General features: G+C 43.0%; 1 protein-coding gene across 1 annotated transcript; it reads left to right on the plus strand.

Moving 5' to 3' along the window:
• Window positions 1–935: 935 nt before the first annotated feature.
• Window positions 936–18,058, plus strand: fgf18a (fibroblast growth factor 18a). The gene is made up of 5 exons (XM_088344231.1): window positions 936–2,058; window positions 11,500–11,539; window positions 11,612–11,789; window positions 15,328–15,434; window positions 15,517–18,058. Exons 1-5 carry the CDS (start codon window positions 2,027–2,029, stop codon window positions 15,787–15,789), a joined length of 630 nt encoding a protein of 209 aa, XP_088200357.1. The 5' UTR covers window positions 936–2,026; the 3' UTR covers window positions 15,790–18,058.
• The last annotated feature ends 204 nt before the right edge of the window (window positions 18,059–18,262 follow it).

The raw sequence follows: 18,262 nt of genomic DNA on the forward strand, positions 1-18,262 counted from the left end.
TTTTAAATTTTGTCCATTTAGATCTAGTTAGTGCCTCTAGATTATGTATCAAGGATGCGTAGTCAAGTCTTTGTTCGTGTTGTTTTGATGCCTGAATTCTCAAATTCCTAGTAAACTTTTTGGTTTTGTTTCTCATGCAATTCATTTACTGGAAAGAAATCTCGTGTTGTCCTCCTATCATGTTTTGTTTACTTAGATCTGGTTGGTGCTTCAATAGGATGTAGAAGTGAGTATAAGTATGTGTACACATCATGTGTCTTTCACCTTTCATGTTTAGTCCATTTAGATCCAGTGTTTTGCAGTCGAGCCAGAGTTAGAGTAACTTTAATGTCTTTGAATTCTGAACATCCAAGTAACTTTCTTATTCTGTTCTGTACACTACTCAAAACCAATTCCTTTTCTGCAAATAATTATTTTTCTAAATCTTGTTTTGTGCCTACATTTGAGGGATCTGCTTTTCCGGCCTCGCTGGAACCTGATACAAACGATGTGCATCCTTGACTTTCTCTGCATTCATTCTGTCATCGATTCACCCAGCCAAGGCCGAGCGGTCGTAATTTGGACCATTATCTTCCTAGATTCGTACCGTATTTTCTTTCCTCGAGCCACGCGTTCCAACATTCCACATTTTTATGGATTCTTTTCCGCGATGTGAACAAATATCCGTCGGTGAAAACAGAAAGAGGCCACCAAGTTCCCTGCGTGGTCCTCACCTGTTGGAAGTGACGTCAGAGAGAGAGAGAGGGTAAGACAGAGAAAGAGAGAGCGGGGAATGTGGGAGAGGAAGAGAGAGAGAGGAGGGAGGGTGGATTGATCTGCGTCTGTTAAAATCTTGTTCTGCTTTTCTCAGAGTGAGTGAGGTCTGTGCCTGCCGACGTGCCTCTCCCGTTTCTGCAAAGGTTGCTTTTTAAGCGAGAAACATCTGCAGGAAAGTAGATAAAACCGCACACCTGGATTGGGATTTTTTGTTTTCATTTTTTTCTGACGTGTGAATGAAAGAGAGAAGAAAAAGAAAAAGAGAAGAGCGGCAGGTTTCGAACTGCGACTGGATCTGTCAGTGGGATTTTGGATAGCGGCGTTCAACTTTTTTTTTATTCCCCCGATCTTTTTTCTCGCAGCGCGGGGCTGTTTTTTCTCTCGCGGAGACTTTGGAGCCTCACCCCCCTCCTCTCTGCTCTTCATAGCGTTAACTTTCTAGGTTTGAGAAAATAAATAAAACGATCGGATTGCACCCCCCACCCCCACTTCAAACATTTTGGAGGTGATGTCATCGAGCTGTGTTTTGGCCGGTATCGTGTCGAGGAGGCGCAGGGAGAGGTTCTGCAGCCAGGCGGCAACCAGCGGCTGAATCCGGGGGAAGAAAATCAGGTGCAAAGTGCGGCTGTCATTTCCTCCCCCCTGAGTCGCAGCTGCTCCCATCCTCTTCAGTCGTCAACCCCTCCCTACGCCATTCCGAGTTGGACCGGTGCAGGACTTTATCGTGACCGGACGCTTCGTAGAAGCGGCGACATGAGCGAGCGCGCTTCGCGGGGACCCCCGGCCACGGAGCCTCCATCTCCCACCTGCTGTGCACAAGAGCATCCTTCACACCTCAACGAGAATCTCCAGGGATTACTGAATCCACCCAATCGGGAGTGAAGCCACCCCGGAGCCAGGCGTTTACGCACGTGTTGGATTACGCACGAATTACGCGCAAGATTACGCGCGTGCTTCCGCGCACGATTAGGTGTGGAGTTTGACTATCAAAAAAAGTGCGTGAGTTCACCTGCTCTCTTCTTTATCGGGGGCGCGCATCCTCTCACACATTTTGCGCCCCCCAACCCCTCCCCAACCGGCTGTTTGAGGTCGCCCTGCGGTCACGGTGGCCTGCCACGCCGCGGCCACATATTTATTGCCCGTGCACCAACGCCGATGCCAACTAGAGTGGCCGCGGACTGTTTGACATCCAACCGCAGAGGGAAACTCTCCGGACTGCCGAGAGAGGGGACTGACTCTGGGCCAGGTACCATAGTGGAGGGGGGAAGCGATGTGGTCCCTTCTTTCCACGCTGACGGTCTTGTAAGTCTGCCCTCTTTTTTAAAATGTGTTTTTTAAATCGAGTGGTAAAACAACAGCGACCAGATGACAAAGGTGCAATATCTGAATCAGATCAGGAGAGTTCTCCAGCTACTGGTAACCATTGGAAACCGTTTGATATGGGGGAGCAAACCCCTACCGGAAAAAAAAAACATCCTGGAGATGAATGGGCGGCGCTATGCTGCATTTGCCCAAGACACACCACAGGTAGTGGTGCCCCTACCACACAGGTGGTTAAGGGATCTATGAATTGTGAATCAGATCACACGTGTTGAAATCACCGCAAAAATGACAGAGCGAGGGTCAAACAATTTCATGATTCCTCATCAGTCCCCATGCCGGGAAAGTCCTGTTCTGATTGACAGTTAGGGGTCACTATGTCAAACTCAGGGCGATGGTCCTCATAAAAGCGGCCGAAACCATCTTCATTGCCGTCTACTTACTTCAGCCGTTTTCCCTTTTTTCTGCAAAGTGTTTTGAGTCGAGCAACCAAGTTTTTATCTAGCGGGATAAAGCGCCAAAAACAAATCCAAGGGAGGACGCATACTTATGGTGTGCTGTCCTGGCCAAAATGCAGGACTGGCTCTCACACTTGCAACTGAAATGCTCTCATAAATTAGAGTGAGATGTTTCTGTTCACAAGGTCAAGTAGAATACGCTCATGAGCATTAAAACACTGGTCAAGAGTTTTGGTTCACAAAATTAGGTAGAAGATGCTCATAAACAGCACTGAAATTCATCCATTCACAATGGTCAAATATTTAGGTTCATAAGGGAAGGTAAAACCCCGAACAAAGAGTACTATAAAGGTCAATTTCTTAAATCAGGAATCTCAAAGTCATTTTAACTCGGGGTCAACACGGTCAAAAAAAAACATTCTCACTGGGTGGTGACTGGTAAGTCAATGGCGTAAAAATCATGCCGAACGTGATGGTCTGGGGGTCTTTTTAAAGGTTCACAATTAAATTATGATTCTGGGATGAAAAAATTTAATTATAAAATCATTATTGATGGCCGCAGGTATTCAACAACGTTTGTCACTTACAACCCTTAGTGTGAACTGAGAAAAACGTAAAGTTAATGTTATAATCTTATTTTTACCCGCCTTATCCCTGATTAATCAAGGGTCGGCTACCATACAAAAATGAGCAACTGTGCAGTAAACGATGCGACTATAGTCATATATATCCATCCACCCATTATCTGCACCGCTTATCCTCAGTAGGGTCGCGGGGGTGCTGGAGCCCATCCCAGCCATCTTCGGCCAGTGGGCAGGGGACACCCTGAACTGGTTGCCAGCCAGTCGCTGGGCACAAAGAGACAAAGAACTCACTTGTTCATCCACACCTAGGGACAATTTGGATCGGGCAATTAACCTGACATGCATGTTATTGGGAAGAAACCGGAGTTCCCGGAGGAAACCCACGCAGGCATGGGGAGAACATGCAAACTTCACAAAGGAAGGTTCGATCTCATGACCTCAAAAAAGTGCCGCACATGCGCTAATTACTGCGCTGCCTTGCTGCCCATATAGATAGGGAGGTATATTATCATTATGCACCAATAGACATTTAATTACATTTATAAGTTACATTGGGTCCTTTGAAAGCGGCTATTACGCTGGTCCTAAGTAAAAATGAGTTTGGGAACCCTGCCCTTCACAATACAGCAACCTCTAGTGGTCAAATATTACAGTGTTTGTTTACAAACAAAAATGTTTCACTCTTATGTATGAGATCATTTGAGTTGAAAGTGTTTGTGCCAAAATCTTAATTTATGGTCCAGACGGCCTCCCATACAAAATCGAGGATCTGTTTCTTGCCTGTTCGAGGTGTGTCTTGTTAAAGCGAGGGATTTATTTTCCTTCTTCTCTCCCACATGGCAGCCTGGCCAGATATTTCTCATTCCTGGCGCAACCTGGACGCCTGGGCGTGTTTGGTCGCCGGGTTTTTTTCCCTTGCAGATGCTCACCCGAGATAAAAACTGAGAATTACCAACTGACGAATGACGGCGCCCTGAAGACGAATGAGATTGACTGTTTAGTCTGCCGGTTCGGGTTCGAGTCCAGCCCAGCCTGACGTGTCAACCGCAGCAACCTGTTGCCGGTCTCTTGAAAAAGCCGCAGCTCCACTTTGAGGTTTTCTGGTGCTATTGTTTCAAAGTCGGTTTCGTTTCCCCGCCGATACCGCTGACACGCCCACTTGACTGAGACTCGCCGGCCGCCTCGGCCTACCGCTCTAACCGCGACTACACGGAATTCAAACCGCCGTTCCTTGTGTAGAGTTCGACCGCGGGGGACGCGGGTTTATGATGTCAGAGGACCGTGCTTGTTTTGGACGGCTGCCACCTCCCACTTCGACCCCTTCCCAGTATAATAGACCCCGAGGATAAGGTATTCACCCTTTCTGAGGGAGGTATTGCAAAATAAATAGCTGTATAGCAGGGGATAAAATCCTATGGTAATATATCTACTAACATCAAAACCCTCTGTACTTTCGATAAAAACATTACAATAATTTAGTTTATATTATGTACAGTATTACTCACATGCAATATCATACATAAATATTTATGTAAAGGAAAACTGATAATTGATTTACCTTTGGTGTTACCTGTTCTGAGCTGGTCAGGTGGAGTAGCGGGTTGATGCAGGAGGACGGTGGAGATAAAATATTAAAAACATAACTGATTTATAAGCTTACAACTCAGAGGATTGCTATGCCCTAAGAAATTGTCTTTGCTTTATTTGCCTCTTTACTTTCAATAATTCCTTAGCAAAAGCTACAATGTTTGTGCCTTTTTGGTATTGTTTTGATCATCACAAGCTTTGTTTCCATGGTTATAATTTTTGCTTCTCTCTTGAGCATCACTTCAGCCTGGACCCACAGCCAAAAAAATTCAGTATTGTATCACCAACTTCCAAAGTCTTTACAAAGCACAAGAGACTCTGGACTAAACGAAGAGGGAGAAAAGAATTGTGGGTGGTAGTTCAGCCAGTAGCATATCAGCATTTTTATGATGATGTGATGTAAACCAAAAGCGGACCAACATCTTATATTCTGTTGACCAATCGTATCTGAGATATATAACTCATACGCACAAAAGCGAAAAAGTTAAAAATCCAGTAATTTATGTTGATGTTGAAAAGTGGGAAACATGCCGTAAAAGGGGGTCAAAAACAGCTTATATCACACTGCTGTATCCTGGGGGTCTACTGTACTACCAGGACATCTTTGGCCTATTCATTCATTTCAGCCAGGAGCATATCGGCATTTTCATGACGCAAACCAATCACAGACCAGAATTTTATTTGGCGTCGACCAATAGCAGGCAGGCATCTAAGAGACATTACTCTCTTCATATGCACGTACACCGCAAAATGTTTGGCCACACAAAGTCATTTCTCATTGATGCTGTATAGTGGGACAACTGTCATAAAGAGGGGCGGAAAGATATCACATTCCACATTGTAAAGTCGAAACAACCTAAAGTGGGTATGCCGTATTTCGGGGCTCTACTGTACTTCTATCTCTGCTCACTCCAACCTATTTTTTCAGCTCCTATTCTGTCCCCTCTTTTCCTGCTGGCACAAGACGGAGTGTCTGTGGTTTTTGCGGGAGCGGGGAATCCGGCGTCGAGGCACTTTTCCTGCAGTGTCCTGGACAGCCGTGTTTTAACAGCTGAGAGTCCTCACAATGCACAGGGGCTCGGGAGTTTTTTGGCCAGAGCCGACGCAGCATCGCCCGGGACGTCGGCATCTATTAGGACGACTGAAGAGTCAACACGGAAAAGCATGCGCTGTCAGAAATAGGGATACAAAATGTGTTGGTTCGCAAGCAAGCAGCTTTGTATTCTATTGTGAAAATTAGCAGGTTAGCATCAGTTTTCATGCCAAAAATAACGTGTTCTTCGATGGATAGATAGATAGATAGATAGATAGATAGATAGATAGATAGATAGATAGATAGATAGATAGATAGATAGATAGATAGATACTTTATTCATCCCCGCAGGGAAATTCACATTTCCAGCAGCAACCCTGTGCTGCGAAACAATACAATAATAAAGCAAAAAGAATACAATATACAAATACCCAATGTGACGTGCTCATACCCACTGTAGCGTGTTCTATAGAGTATCTAGATAGTGCTACACAGAATACATATTGCAATAAAATTCGGTAATGTGCAATGTAGGGGGTGTGGTTTAATGTGGGCCTTTACTCTGCCGGGTGGAGTTAAAGAGCCTCATGGCATGAGAAAGAAAGATGCTAAAATGCGACATATACTCCAAAGTGACTTGCATGTGATTTTTGAGCCCAATGCGACTTATACTACAGCACGTTTTATATTCTGAGAAATACTGTACAGCTAATAGCCAATAAAAGGACACCAATCTAAGTTTCTACCACCAGACAAGTTAGTTACACTTAGAAAAATTGCAAAGTATTACTCCAGTAACAGCCAAACACGGTTTGATTTATCAACATCAAACTCGGAAAAAAGATGTCCCGTGATTGGTCATCCTGAGACCTCGGCGGGATGTCATCGTCAGTCTCCCTGTGCTCTGAATCAAAATAGATTGCTTTTTTTTTATACTGCGGCCGGCTTATAACAACATTGCATACAAGTGTGTGTGTTTGAAAATATAGCAGAAGCAAAACTGACTGGTTGTGGTTTATTTAGGTATTGATTACAAATTCAAGAAAATGGATAAAAACAGTCAGAATTCATATTTCAGCTTCCTCCCCTTGCAAACCGTGGAGTCATTAATTTTCTCTTGCGGCTGCTCATTTTCCATGTTCTTCTACGTAGTGTAGGAATCAACACACCATGGCGGACAAAACACGGAAAACATTCAAAGGAAGCATAGTGACGTTTTGGATTTAAGTATTATTTTGAGGGCCATATCGGTTCAACCTGAGGTAGCAAAATAACTTACATATTGCAAGATACGCTGCATGGTAGGCATCCATGAGTACTTCTGCATACAATGGATGCATTGCGTTTGACGTCACGTGTCGTCCTCTGCTCAAGCGGGACACTTGTCGCGTTCACACACATAGAAGTCACAGGAGATGGCATACAAGTTGTATTTAGCTGGAAATGTGAACAATCTTACAGAATCGGAAGTGAGCATTAAGCTCTGTAGTGTGAACCTAGCCTTATATACACCCCTACACCTCAACCTATAGTGATAACACCCACATGTCAACCTTGCAGCCTCATCGTGTTCTCAGCAATGACCGCCGCTTAACATCACACACAGGATGCACTGCACGATAGGGAAGGCAGCACAAGTTGAGGAAAATCCAAGACTTTTACATACACCTTATATTCGTGAAAATATGGTAGTCTTTTACATTGATTTGAACTCATCGTTGGATAATCCCGATTAACACGACTTATACTCCAATGCGAATTTTGTATGTGTTTTGCGACCTGTGAATGCTCTTTTAGCCTGATGCGACTTCTGCTCCAAAGTGGTTAACACAGGTGGATTTTTAGAGTCGAACTCATAAATCGTAACGCCACGGGCCTAACAGGGGAGCCCAGAAGATCTTGTTCAGACATTTTTGGGGTTGCCTTTTTTTCCAAAAAGAGGAATTACAACGAGGTACATTTGCCAGAGTCAGAAAACGGCAGTGACTTAGCGTGTTATGATGTGCATGACTAGTAACCTCTTCCCCTTTTCTTCCCCTGTATTTGTCTTTTTGTCTCCTTCTCACGCCAGGCTAGACCACACTCTGCGGTTAATACAGTCTCTTCACTTTCCTTTTTTACGATGTGACCTTTCAGGACCCCCACTTCTAGTTCTACCTTTTTTTGCATTTTTTTTCTTGTATCACCTTCAGGACCTGTTACACATGTCTTCGCTTTGGCCCAGCTGTCAGCTGCCTTCTCCTTCTGTATACACACATCTGTGTGCATGCCCATGACAGTGTGGAGGAGTCACTTCACTAACTCCAAACATAAACCGGGAGGCAGAAAAAAACGATAGGAGGAGGTGTGGGGGGAGAGAAAGATAGGGTGGTCTAAAAAGAGAAGTTGAAGAGGCATGAGGTGGGGAAAGACGAAATGGGTTTCATGGCTTTTTAAAATTTCCACAAGTTGGAAGAGGACTCCTAGTTTTATACAGTAGTCCCCCAGGATACGGCGACCCCACCCTTTTCTCTTGTCCCTCTCTTCATCAAATATGAAGTTACAACAAATTCAAAATCAACAACCTAAATAAACAGAGGGAAAAGAAGGGCTGACGGGGAAAAGCCAGATCTAATCTTGGTCCCGTCCACTTTTCACATTAATAAAATCATGTAGACAATTTTATGGGTATGAGGTATTCTATGTATAATGAATCACATCTTATCATTCAAAGAAAATTGTAATGAACACTCAATACAAATCAAATGATAAATGCAGGAATATTATTTTGAATCAACATAATCACATAATTAGACGAGAAACATTTTGACAAATGGATGTATGCAGTTTTTGTTGGTTTGCTTTCTTATTTTTTGGTACAAATTCACTTTATGGTATGTAATGAGATGGGTTATTGTGCCCCTCTTTACAGCATTTTCCTCAATGCACGACCTCAACAATTCTTAACTATTTACTATTTAGAGTGCCCAAAAATGTAAAAAAATTCAAACTTTCTGGTGTTATTGCATATGTTGAGTTATGTCTTTAAAATGCTTGTCTGTTATTGGTTGAGGTCATATAAAATCCTGTTCTGCGATTGGTTTGTGTCTCGGCATCATGAACATGCCAAAATGCTTTTGGCTGAACTCCCTCTCATTATGCCTTTCTCTTCGTAAAACCTTTGTAAATTGGTGATACAATACTAAATATTTTGTACTGTATTTTCTTTTGGTCCCAAATCTTGCAGTGATGCTAAAGTGAGAAGCAAAATCATGATAACCATGGATTAAAGCTTTGATTCTTAAATAATATGAAGAAAGCACACAAATGGCTACCCTTGCTAAATTGCCTGGCTGTAGGCAATCAATAATTGACAGTCTTTACAAGTGGAAGTTTTCAAATCTGTTTCATTTTTTTAATCAACTGTCCCTTCTCCCTTTTGCATCCACCTGCTATTCAATTCGACCAGCTCAAAATATGTCACTCCAAAGTTCAATAACTTTTTTTTTTCCTTTACATGTATATTAAAATATAATGATTCACATATCCATTACCTGCCTGGGTTGTCAGGGCACTACTTCCTGCCAGGTATGTGGGCAAGTACAGTACAGCCTGGTGATGCCCATTCCTCTCCGGGACAATTTTTTTGAGTAGAGGTTTGTTCCCCCACATGAAACAAAATGGTATCCATTAAAAACAGTAGCAGAAGAAGCCTTGTAATCTAACTCAGATACAGCATCTTCAGCATCTGGTCGCTGTCGTTGTAGTTGTCAAGTGTATTTTTGCTCATACACACACTGTGTGTTACACATAAAATTGCTTATTATATACCATAGTGTTATTTTAATGATTTTATCGTGGGCACTGGGGATTCGGAACACATTACTATAGATATTTAACCCCTGCTATATAGTGATATCACTATGCGATCCTCACATTAGAACATGACGTCGTATCCTGGTGGTCTACTCTATAAAAAATGATGAGTTCTAGGTTCCTATTCTAATCTTCCACAAACAGACATATATCTAAATAGAAAAACAAAAAAACAGCTGCTTCTGTCGTCAGGCTCAAGTAGTCCAAAGTTGAGCTGGGTAATAACAAAAACAAGCTGCACATATGACTCGTACATCACAGTAATTACTCCTCCGGGTTTTTTTTTCCCGCACATTTGGTAGCTCATGTTCTCACTTCTTCATAGCATCTCTAATTGGTACCACAATCCATTTGGGGCCAAAACCACATCACAGACCAGCGTGCACCTGTAGGCCAGCCCCAGCTGTCTACATAGCCGCTGCCGCCAAACAAACCGAATCATTCCCCTTCGGCGTGTCCCAAGGAAAACATATTCTGTTTGTCTCAAACGGTTTCTCGCCATCTCGGTACCGTCCGGACGGGTCATTTTGAGGCCAGATTTTGGCATAGCCTCGACAGAACCTCTGGTTGGGAAGAAGTCAGGTAGCGTGAATGTAAACAAAGATTTGGCTGTTGGACATCTGTCTGTCAGACTGCTGAACCCATTTGAGGGATGTGGAAAGGGAAGGAGCTTGTGTGTCATGCTTAGCGCTGAGAGCAAGATAGCTATAGAGAAGGAGAGAGGGATGAAGAGAGAAAGATAGCGGAGTAAGAGAAAGAGAAAGTGACAGACAGGAGAGCAAGAGAGAGGGAGAGATATCGAGAGAATCAGAGATATAGAAAAAAAAAGAGGTAAATTAGCAGAATGAGAGAGGCTAAAAAAGAAATAAATAGAAATAGAGATGGATTGAAAGAGGCAGACCAAAGAAGATGACACAGAGCAAGAGTGAGCGCGAGAGAGAGATAGAAATCAAGATAGGGGAAAAGAGACAAGGACACAGAGAAAGGGAGGATTAAACAATCATAGATAGATGTCTAGATAGATAGGTAGATGTCTAGATAGATAGATAGATGTCTAGATAGATAGATGGATAGATAGATAAATATTAAGATGGTGGAAATCAAGATAGGGCGAGAGAGAGATAGAAAGACAGATAAATTGATAGGAATAGAGAGACAGAAAAAGTGAGAGGGTCATTGACAGAGACTGGTAAATAAATAAATAGAGAGATGCATAAAAAAGAGGCAGACCAAAAACAATGACAGAGAAAGAGCAAGACTGAGAAAGAGAGAGCCAGAGAGAAAGAGAGAGAAAGAGAGCAATAAAGTGTGAAAGAGAAACACAGAGAAATAGCGAGAGTGAGACACAGAGAGGAAGAGGAGGAGAGAGAGAAATAAAGAGAGAAGGAGACAGAAAGAGGGGGAGGGAGAGAGAAAGAAAGTGAGATTGCGAGAATCAGATATATAAAGAGATAGGTAGATTGACATAGAGAGAGACTAAGAGAAAGAAATAGGGGGAGACAGAGAGACGGACGAATATAGAAAAGAGAAAGATTAAAAAAAACACAGAAAGAGAGAGAAAAACATAGAAATTGAGAGCGAAATACAGAAAAATGGAAAAAAGAAAGAGGGATAAATAGAGAGTGAAAGAAAGTTAGAGACAGAGAGGGAATAAGAAAAGAAAGAGGGGAAAAGGAATACAAAAGAAGAGAGAGAGGGAGAGAGAAACAGAAAGAGAGGGGACAGAATGAAAGAACAAGCAGGAAAAAGAGGGCGAGATGAGGGAAATAATAGGTCAACCATCTTAAAATGAGGAAAAATACACTCAAATAATGAAAAGAATAGGGATTTTAAAAAGTATTATTTATCTATTTATTTTATGGTGCAGGCAATATATCTGACTATTTCTCTTTCTTCACTCCCCCAGATGTATCCAGATGTTGCTGGTGATGTGCAATCCATTACAGGTGAGATGTGCGACAATATGTATTCTAAAATCCATTATCTCTCCCCCTCTAAAACTGATGTTTCCCAAACAGGTGCTGGCTGTGGACGGTGTAAACTTCAGCGTGCACGTGGAGAACCAGACGCAGGTTCGAGACACGATGAGTCGACGGCACCATCGGGTTTACCAGCTCTACAGTCGCACCAGCGGCAAACACGTCCAAGTGCTGGGACGGAGGATCAGCGCTCGCGGAGAAGACGGAGACAAATTTGGTAGGACGCTCTCGCACGAGTATCAAGGAGGGGTGGGCGGGACTTTTCAATTCCTTCAGATGCATCACGATTATGACATGAGGAATCAAAGTTGATTGATTTAAGTCCAAATGTTGATTATCAAAATACAGAAGACCCCCGCGATACAACATAAATCCGTGATGTATAGCGGGGGATATAACTTATAATAACACGTAGCCAATGCATTCTGAACCCCCATTGCCCCAGATAATGTTTAAAAAAAATACTACTTATGTGTATTGTATGTGTATATAATTAAATAACATCATTATTAAATGAACAAGTAAAGAAAAAAAATATTTTATCTATTTTAGTGTATTGTCACTTGAGCTGGTTGAGGGAGTAGCAGGTGGATGCAAACGGGTGTTAGCAGCTTTAAAAGGAAACTGGTCTTAAGACTTCAACTTGCGAGGAATGTCATCCCTCAGAAGATGTCCTTGCTTAAAACACATCCTCATTAGCGACAAGAGTAGCAATTTGTGTGCCTTCTTATTGGTTGATGATGCAAGCTTCATTAGTATGGTTATCATGATTTGCATTTCCTTTAACATCACTTTAGCCTTGGACCCATAGAAAAATAATACAGTACAAAAAAGAGTTCGTATCACCAAGCACAAAAAAATCTATATAAAGCAAGTGAGATTCTGAACTGAATTAAGAGAAAGTCATTGTGAGAGGTAATTTAGCCAATGGCATATCACTGTTTTCCTGATACCGTTTCACCAACCAATAGCAGACCAGCATTTGGTATGACCTCAACCAACAGCACACAAGGAATTTTAGAAACCTAAACCATCATACGCATACGTCATGATTACCGATGTGAATCACCTGTGTTCGCTCTTTTGGCGCCAAACACTGCGGGCTCTGATTGGCTCCCTGTCCCTATTCAAACTCAGTCCTGTCAATCCCCTGTGGTCAGTCTGTCTGCGAACCTCTGTTTATACAAGGCAAGCCTTTTTCAACCCTGTCCCGTTTTTGCTCCCGTTTGTCTCCGGCTACAACCTGTTTTTAACCTGACCACATCTGCTCTCCCGTCCCGGCTTACGACCCATTTTTGATCCCGACTACGTCTACTCTCCCGTCCTGGCTTACGACTCGTTTCCGACGACGCTTTTGCTCTCCCTGTCTCAGCTACTGACCAGTTTTTCCGTGCCCGACACCGCCATTGCTCGCTAAGGAAGATCCACTTCCATGTTCGGATCGCAATCCGAGCACGAGAGCGACTTGCTTCCCGTAAAATCGACACCCAAAACACATTCATCACAAATTATCAAAACAACCTACTTGCGATACAATCCATACAAATCTAATTACTCATGTACCACTACTTAGACCTTTCTTACTGGTCTAAATTCCACTTTCACCTCCTTTACACACAACTTCATTTTTATTTAACCTGCTTCAGCACCTACCGTAAAATCTCTTTCCCCCTTAGTCGGAGTTTTTCTCCTTTTCCATCTGTACGCATGTCCTTCGTCATTCTAGCCTAGTACGTGTTAAATCTTTGTGAGGGGAAAAACAATATTGACAAGGGAGACTTTGATAATCATTTCGTAATCATAATCATACCCCCTGAATCGACATTGTGAGGTACCCCAAAATTCCCATACCGAGTGGGCTTCGGCCAAGCGCCCCCACCCACTGTTTGTAGATTGACTCCTAGGAGTAGGTAGACCTCATGGGCTGGTTGCTGACTAAGTGATTCACAAGCGAGCATAAGACTGAGTGAAATGGAAAAACCTTGGTAGGCAGCGTAGGACACCATGTTAGAAAACTCATCGACCGGTGTATTGATTTCTCATCCTGGCTGTTGTCTCCTCAGGATTTCACACAGCAGGCTTTCCTCTCCAACGCCCTCCTACTTTCCCATCCCCCCATTCCACCCACCGCGTCATTATGCCAGATTCCGTTCCTTAACTCTGTTCAATTGATAATCTGTAGTAAGTTATCGTTTCTTTCTTTGGTATCTGCTATTCCTGAACGAGTACCTTAAATTCCACCTGGAGCAATACATGCAAAGACATCTGAAAGGTATTCTAGAAGAGTTGGGGGATGGAGGGAGAAAGGAAGAAGGAGATATTGATTTGGTGTGACCCCTTTGTTGTCGAGGTCACAGAGAGACCATTTTGGGGATTTATTTTTACCCGAGCTTGTGCACTCTTTGAGGAAGTGATATTGCCCACAAGGTTGAACGAATGCTGCACTGTATGTGAACTCGAAGGGCCCGTGATGTTACCACTCCAAACAACATTTGGGTCAAAAACAATAGGAATGTATATCACTCATTCTTATCAAGTGTCGTTATCTTAGCTGTACACATTAATATACAATATATATACAAAAATATATACAAAAGGGGAAACTACATTGGGCAGATGTAACTTTTGGCCAAAGATAATAAGGAAAGAAGAATTAGTGGATTTAGAACTTGCAAGGAGAACAGGAGAGAACCCAAACCTCTGATAAGAAATTCCAACCTAGGCGACGCCAGCTAAGCAAGCTAAGGAGCGCTCGTCTTGGGACCTAGATTTTACAGGTCCGATTCCCGATTCTTCCGGGTTAAATGTCAGTATCCTTGGGCAAGACACTGAACCCCTGATGTCCCAATAAGCATAGCTGTCGCCGATATCAGTGTGTGAGTGCGTGTGTGTGAATGGGTAGGTGTGAAGCACATTGTAAAGTGCTTTGAGGGGCCTTCAGTGACTTGAAAAGCGCTATATAAATGTAGATAATTTACCATTACCATTTACCATTGTCCCCTGAGCCCTTTTGTTTCCTAAGCTACAAAAAGCAGATCAGCCATCATGGGTGTGGTAATCAAAGAACACAGACCCGATTGGCCGAAAGTAAACAGTGCATAATAGTCAAAATAAACATCAGTAAAAAAACTGTCATCTTATGTAACCTCCTTTGTAGGTGTCCAATACTTAAAACAGAATAAACTTATCATCAGGCAATTATGGCTATCAATGTCTCATATAGCGTTTTACATGAAGTAAAGTTATGGCAGTAATAATTTGCTAAAGAAGTACAATACATTAAATATGTACACTACCCTTTTTGTAAAAGTAACACATTTGCGTTGCAATTAGGGTTAGGGTTACTAACCTAAAATTAACTGCTCTGTTTTAGCCACGATCTATTGTCCTCTGCCGCCTATTGCTGCAAGCCAGGGGCCAAAAGACCAAACTTTTGTCATGTGCGGTGCCTCTTTTTTTTTACGTACTTTCTGCCTAAAATAAGTATTCCCCATACGACCTCGATATATTATTCCTAGTTGACTATATCTGCAAGCAGCGGCTGGCAAAACCATGTTAAAAGTGGGCCAAGTGTACTTTGTGGATTTTCGTATATCCTGGAAGATTCTGGTCTTCATAAACCCCAATAAACGATGGATTACTGTACCAATAATATTACGTTTACGAACATATAATTGCCTGCATGTAAACATATTTATTGTCCTTGTCTTATTGGCTCTAACGTCTGTCTGTCCCTCTGTCTGTCCCTTAACAAGCCCAGCTCGTAGTGGAGGCCGACACCTTCGGTAGCCAGGTGAGAATCAGGGGCAAAGAAACCAACTTCTACCTGTGTATGAACCGACGGGGCAAGCTGGTAGGAAAGGTAAGAAAGAATTCTGCTTTCGTCCCAGGCATGATCACGGAACCACGTCCTGACCGGAATTTCTTTGCTTCAATTTCATTAGAAGGCCAGTAACAGAAGCGCCGACTGCGTCTTTGTGGAAAAAGTTCTAGAAAACCACTACACGGCACTGATGTCGGCACGCTATGCAGGCTGGTACGTGGGCTTCACCAAAAGAGGGCGCCCTCGCCGGGGCCCGCACACCCTCCCCAACCAGCAGGACGTACACTTCATGAAGCGTTTCCCGCCCGGGGGACAGCCTGACCTCACCACGCCGTTTCGCTTCACCACCATCAGCAAAAGAGGCAAGAGGGTACGCGCTACTGGACCCCGCTAAACAAAAACCAAAATAACTATCGCATTCCACGGAAGCACTGGCGTTGTTGGGACAAACATTGACCAGAAACTTGATGAATCATTCATGGGGTTTATCTTTACACCATAGTTGTAGATCATTCCTTTTGTTTTCACCGTTTTGGGACCAACAGGAGCCTTGGTGGTCCATCACTGGAAGCGATATGGACCTGGTCTGCTTCCCTTCACAGACCAGAACTATTGACAGAATACCTGAAGGGCAGCCAAAGGAGTCAGAGGCTCTACAAAGGCCTTCAGACCACACAAAAAAACAACACGGGACCTTTTTTTACATCTCCTGCTGTGGACCAGCTGGACAATATCAAGAATGGAATTACAACTGTCCCATATGGACAGAGGACCAGAGTAAAAGGGGCCGAGTGGGGACTCGGTAAAAAAAGGATAGTCCGCCCGGATCCAGGACTCGTTTCGAAAACTGTTGACGCAGTTATTCCTCTCGCAAACCTGTGAAAGTGACAATGTTTACATGCAGGCAATAATCTGATTGGAAAGGGAATATTGAATTTCTGAGCAATCCAAATTAACCGTTCACATGCTGCCAGAAAAAACAGTAACCCCGTACACATGGTGTTCCCGAGTATTCCAAGGGTGAAATGGGAGCGATGTCATTATGCAAATAAGACAGAGCTTCGGAATTTGACTTTTGACATTAAAGGACGATTTTGTTCATGTTATTCTCCAAAATCCACAAAGAACAATGCTTGTTTGCACCAAAAGTGAGATTCATTGATGCAGGGACCGGCAAGGTGCACTTTTGTCAGGCCTGGTGGCCCATTTTTTGTTATTTCGGCCTGAAGAGAACCTCACTCATGAAGGAGCGATTCGTTATCCCTAATCCAATTTTACTGCAAGCGTGGACTGGCAAGGCGCATTTTAGTTGGGCTCTTTTTCTGCTGTTATTTCTACCAAAAAAGAACTGCACTCATGCAGCCAAGATCCATTAACCCCAATCCCATATTGCTGCCAGCAAGGACGTGGAGAAGAAACTTTAGTCGGGAGGTGTGCAACTATGGCCTTGTTAAAATCAACAGCTTTCGTGTGGTTGCGATCCATTATACCCGGTAAAATATTGCGGAGAATAGAGAGCATTTTCTTTTAGCGGTTCAAGCAGCTATAGCGTGCCATTGTGGCCCACTTGAAATGAATTGCACTGTTTTGGCCGCAATCCATTGGCCCCGGGCTGTTACTGCTGCGTGCTGTGACTGGCAGATCACACTTTTTTTGGGCCATTCGGCTCTTTTTTTGCCTCTTTCCAACTAAATGAAATGCACTCATTGGCAGTAATCCTTTATCCCCAATTACATATTGTTGTGAGCGTCAGAAGGCACTTTTGCTATTATTTTTACCTGAAATGAAATGCATCGTTTGGGCAGAGATCCATTATCCAAGGTCCATTATCGCTCAGAGCAGGCAGATTTTATTCCAGGCTATTGTGACCTGCATGAAATGAGCTGCACTATGTTGATTGAGATCAATTATCCTCGATGGACTATTATTGAGAGAAGTGACGAGGACAGCAAATTTTCGTCATGGGTGATGATTCCCCCCCCCCAATCTTTCCACCTAAAATGAACAGCACCTGTTGTGCCGCCATCCACTATCCTCGGTTGACTATTGCAGCAAGTGGGAGCCGGTAGAATGTGTGTTTAAAATGGGGGTGGGTTTACTTTGAGGATTTTCATATATCATGAGGGGTTCCGATCCCCATTAACCGCGATAAACGAGAAGTTACAATAGTTTGCTTCCAATCCAATTATTGCCTGCATATTAACGTACCCTGTGATCCATTGGGGATAGACTAGTCGTCAGACTCAATTATTATGTCTGTAACAGGGGAGAACAGAAATGAAGAAAATATTGTGCGTTTGTGTAAGGGCATCGACAAACACGAGGGTCTTAAGGACAAACTGGAATGTATAGAATTAATGCACCAAAAACCAAACAGAACACCAAAGACAACTGAGGGCCTTCTTCAGGACTCCTCCTCCCGAGACCACAGAGGACATCCTCATTTTAGAGGTGCAAAAGGGACGAACAGGAGGGGCGGGATCGTCGCTATGGAAACGACCCCCGAGAGGGGGATGATGCTCCTCTGTGTGGATACAGAATGCTGCTACCAGGACATGAAACAAACCAAAGCATACAACCAGAAGAACAAAATATTAAAGGGAGCGATTTTATTTGAAAGCTATATATATTATATATATGAAAAAAGAAAACAGAAACATGAAATAAACAATCCTACTCTGTTGTTAGTATAATTATTGTGATAAAATTATTGCATTTATTTATTTCAGCTACGTGTGCAGCGGTCTTTCTGGACTCAGTAAACCTTTACAGAACCGTCTCAACGTGTCTCTGGACTCATTTGTCAGCATATGCAGTACACACCACAAAGAACATTTTCCAGAACATAACATTAAAGCACAAAGAGG

Source organism: Urocampus carinirostris, chromosome 9 (genome assembly GCF_059441175.1).
Source record: "Urocampus carinirostris isolate Australia breed hairy pipefish chromosome 9, RoL_Ucar_1.0, whole genome shotgun sequence".
Lineage (NCBI taxonomy): Eukaryota > Metazoa > Chordata > Actinopteri > Syngnathiformes > Syngnathidae > Urocampus > Urocampus carinirostris.

Coding starts and splice junctions, on each gene's coding strand:
- fgf18a (XM_088344231.1), top strand. CDS start 2,027: ATGTGGTCCCTTCTTTCCACGCTGACGGTCTT. Junction 2,059..11,499: donor CTTTCCACGCTGACGGTCTT/GTAAGTCTGCCC, acceptor TCACTCCCCCAG/ATGTATCCAGATGTTGCTGG. Junction 15,435..15,516: donor GGGGCAAGCTGGTAGGAAAG/GTAAGAAAGAAT, acceptor CAATTTCATTAG/AAGGCCAGTAACAGAAGCGC.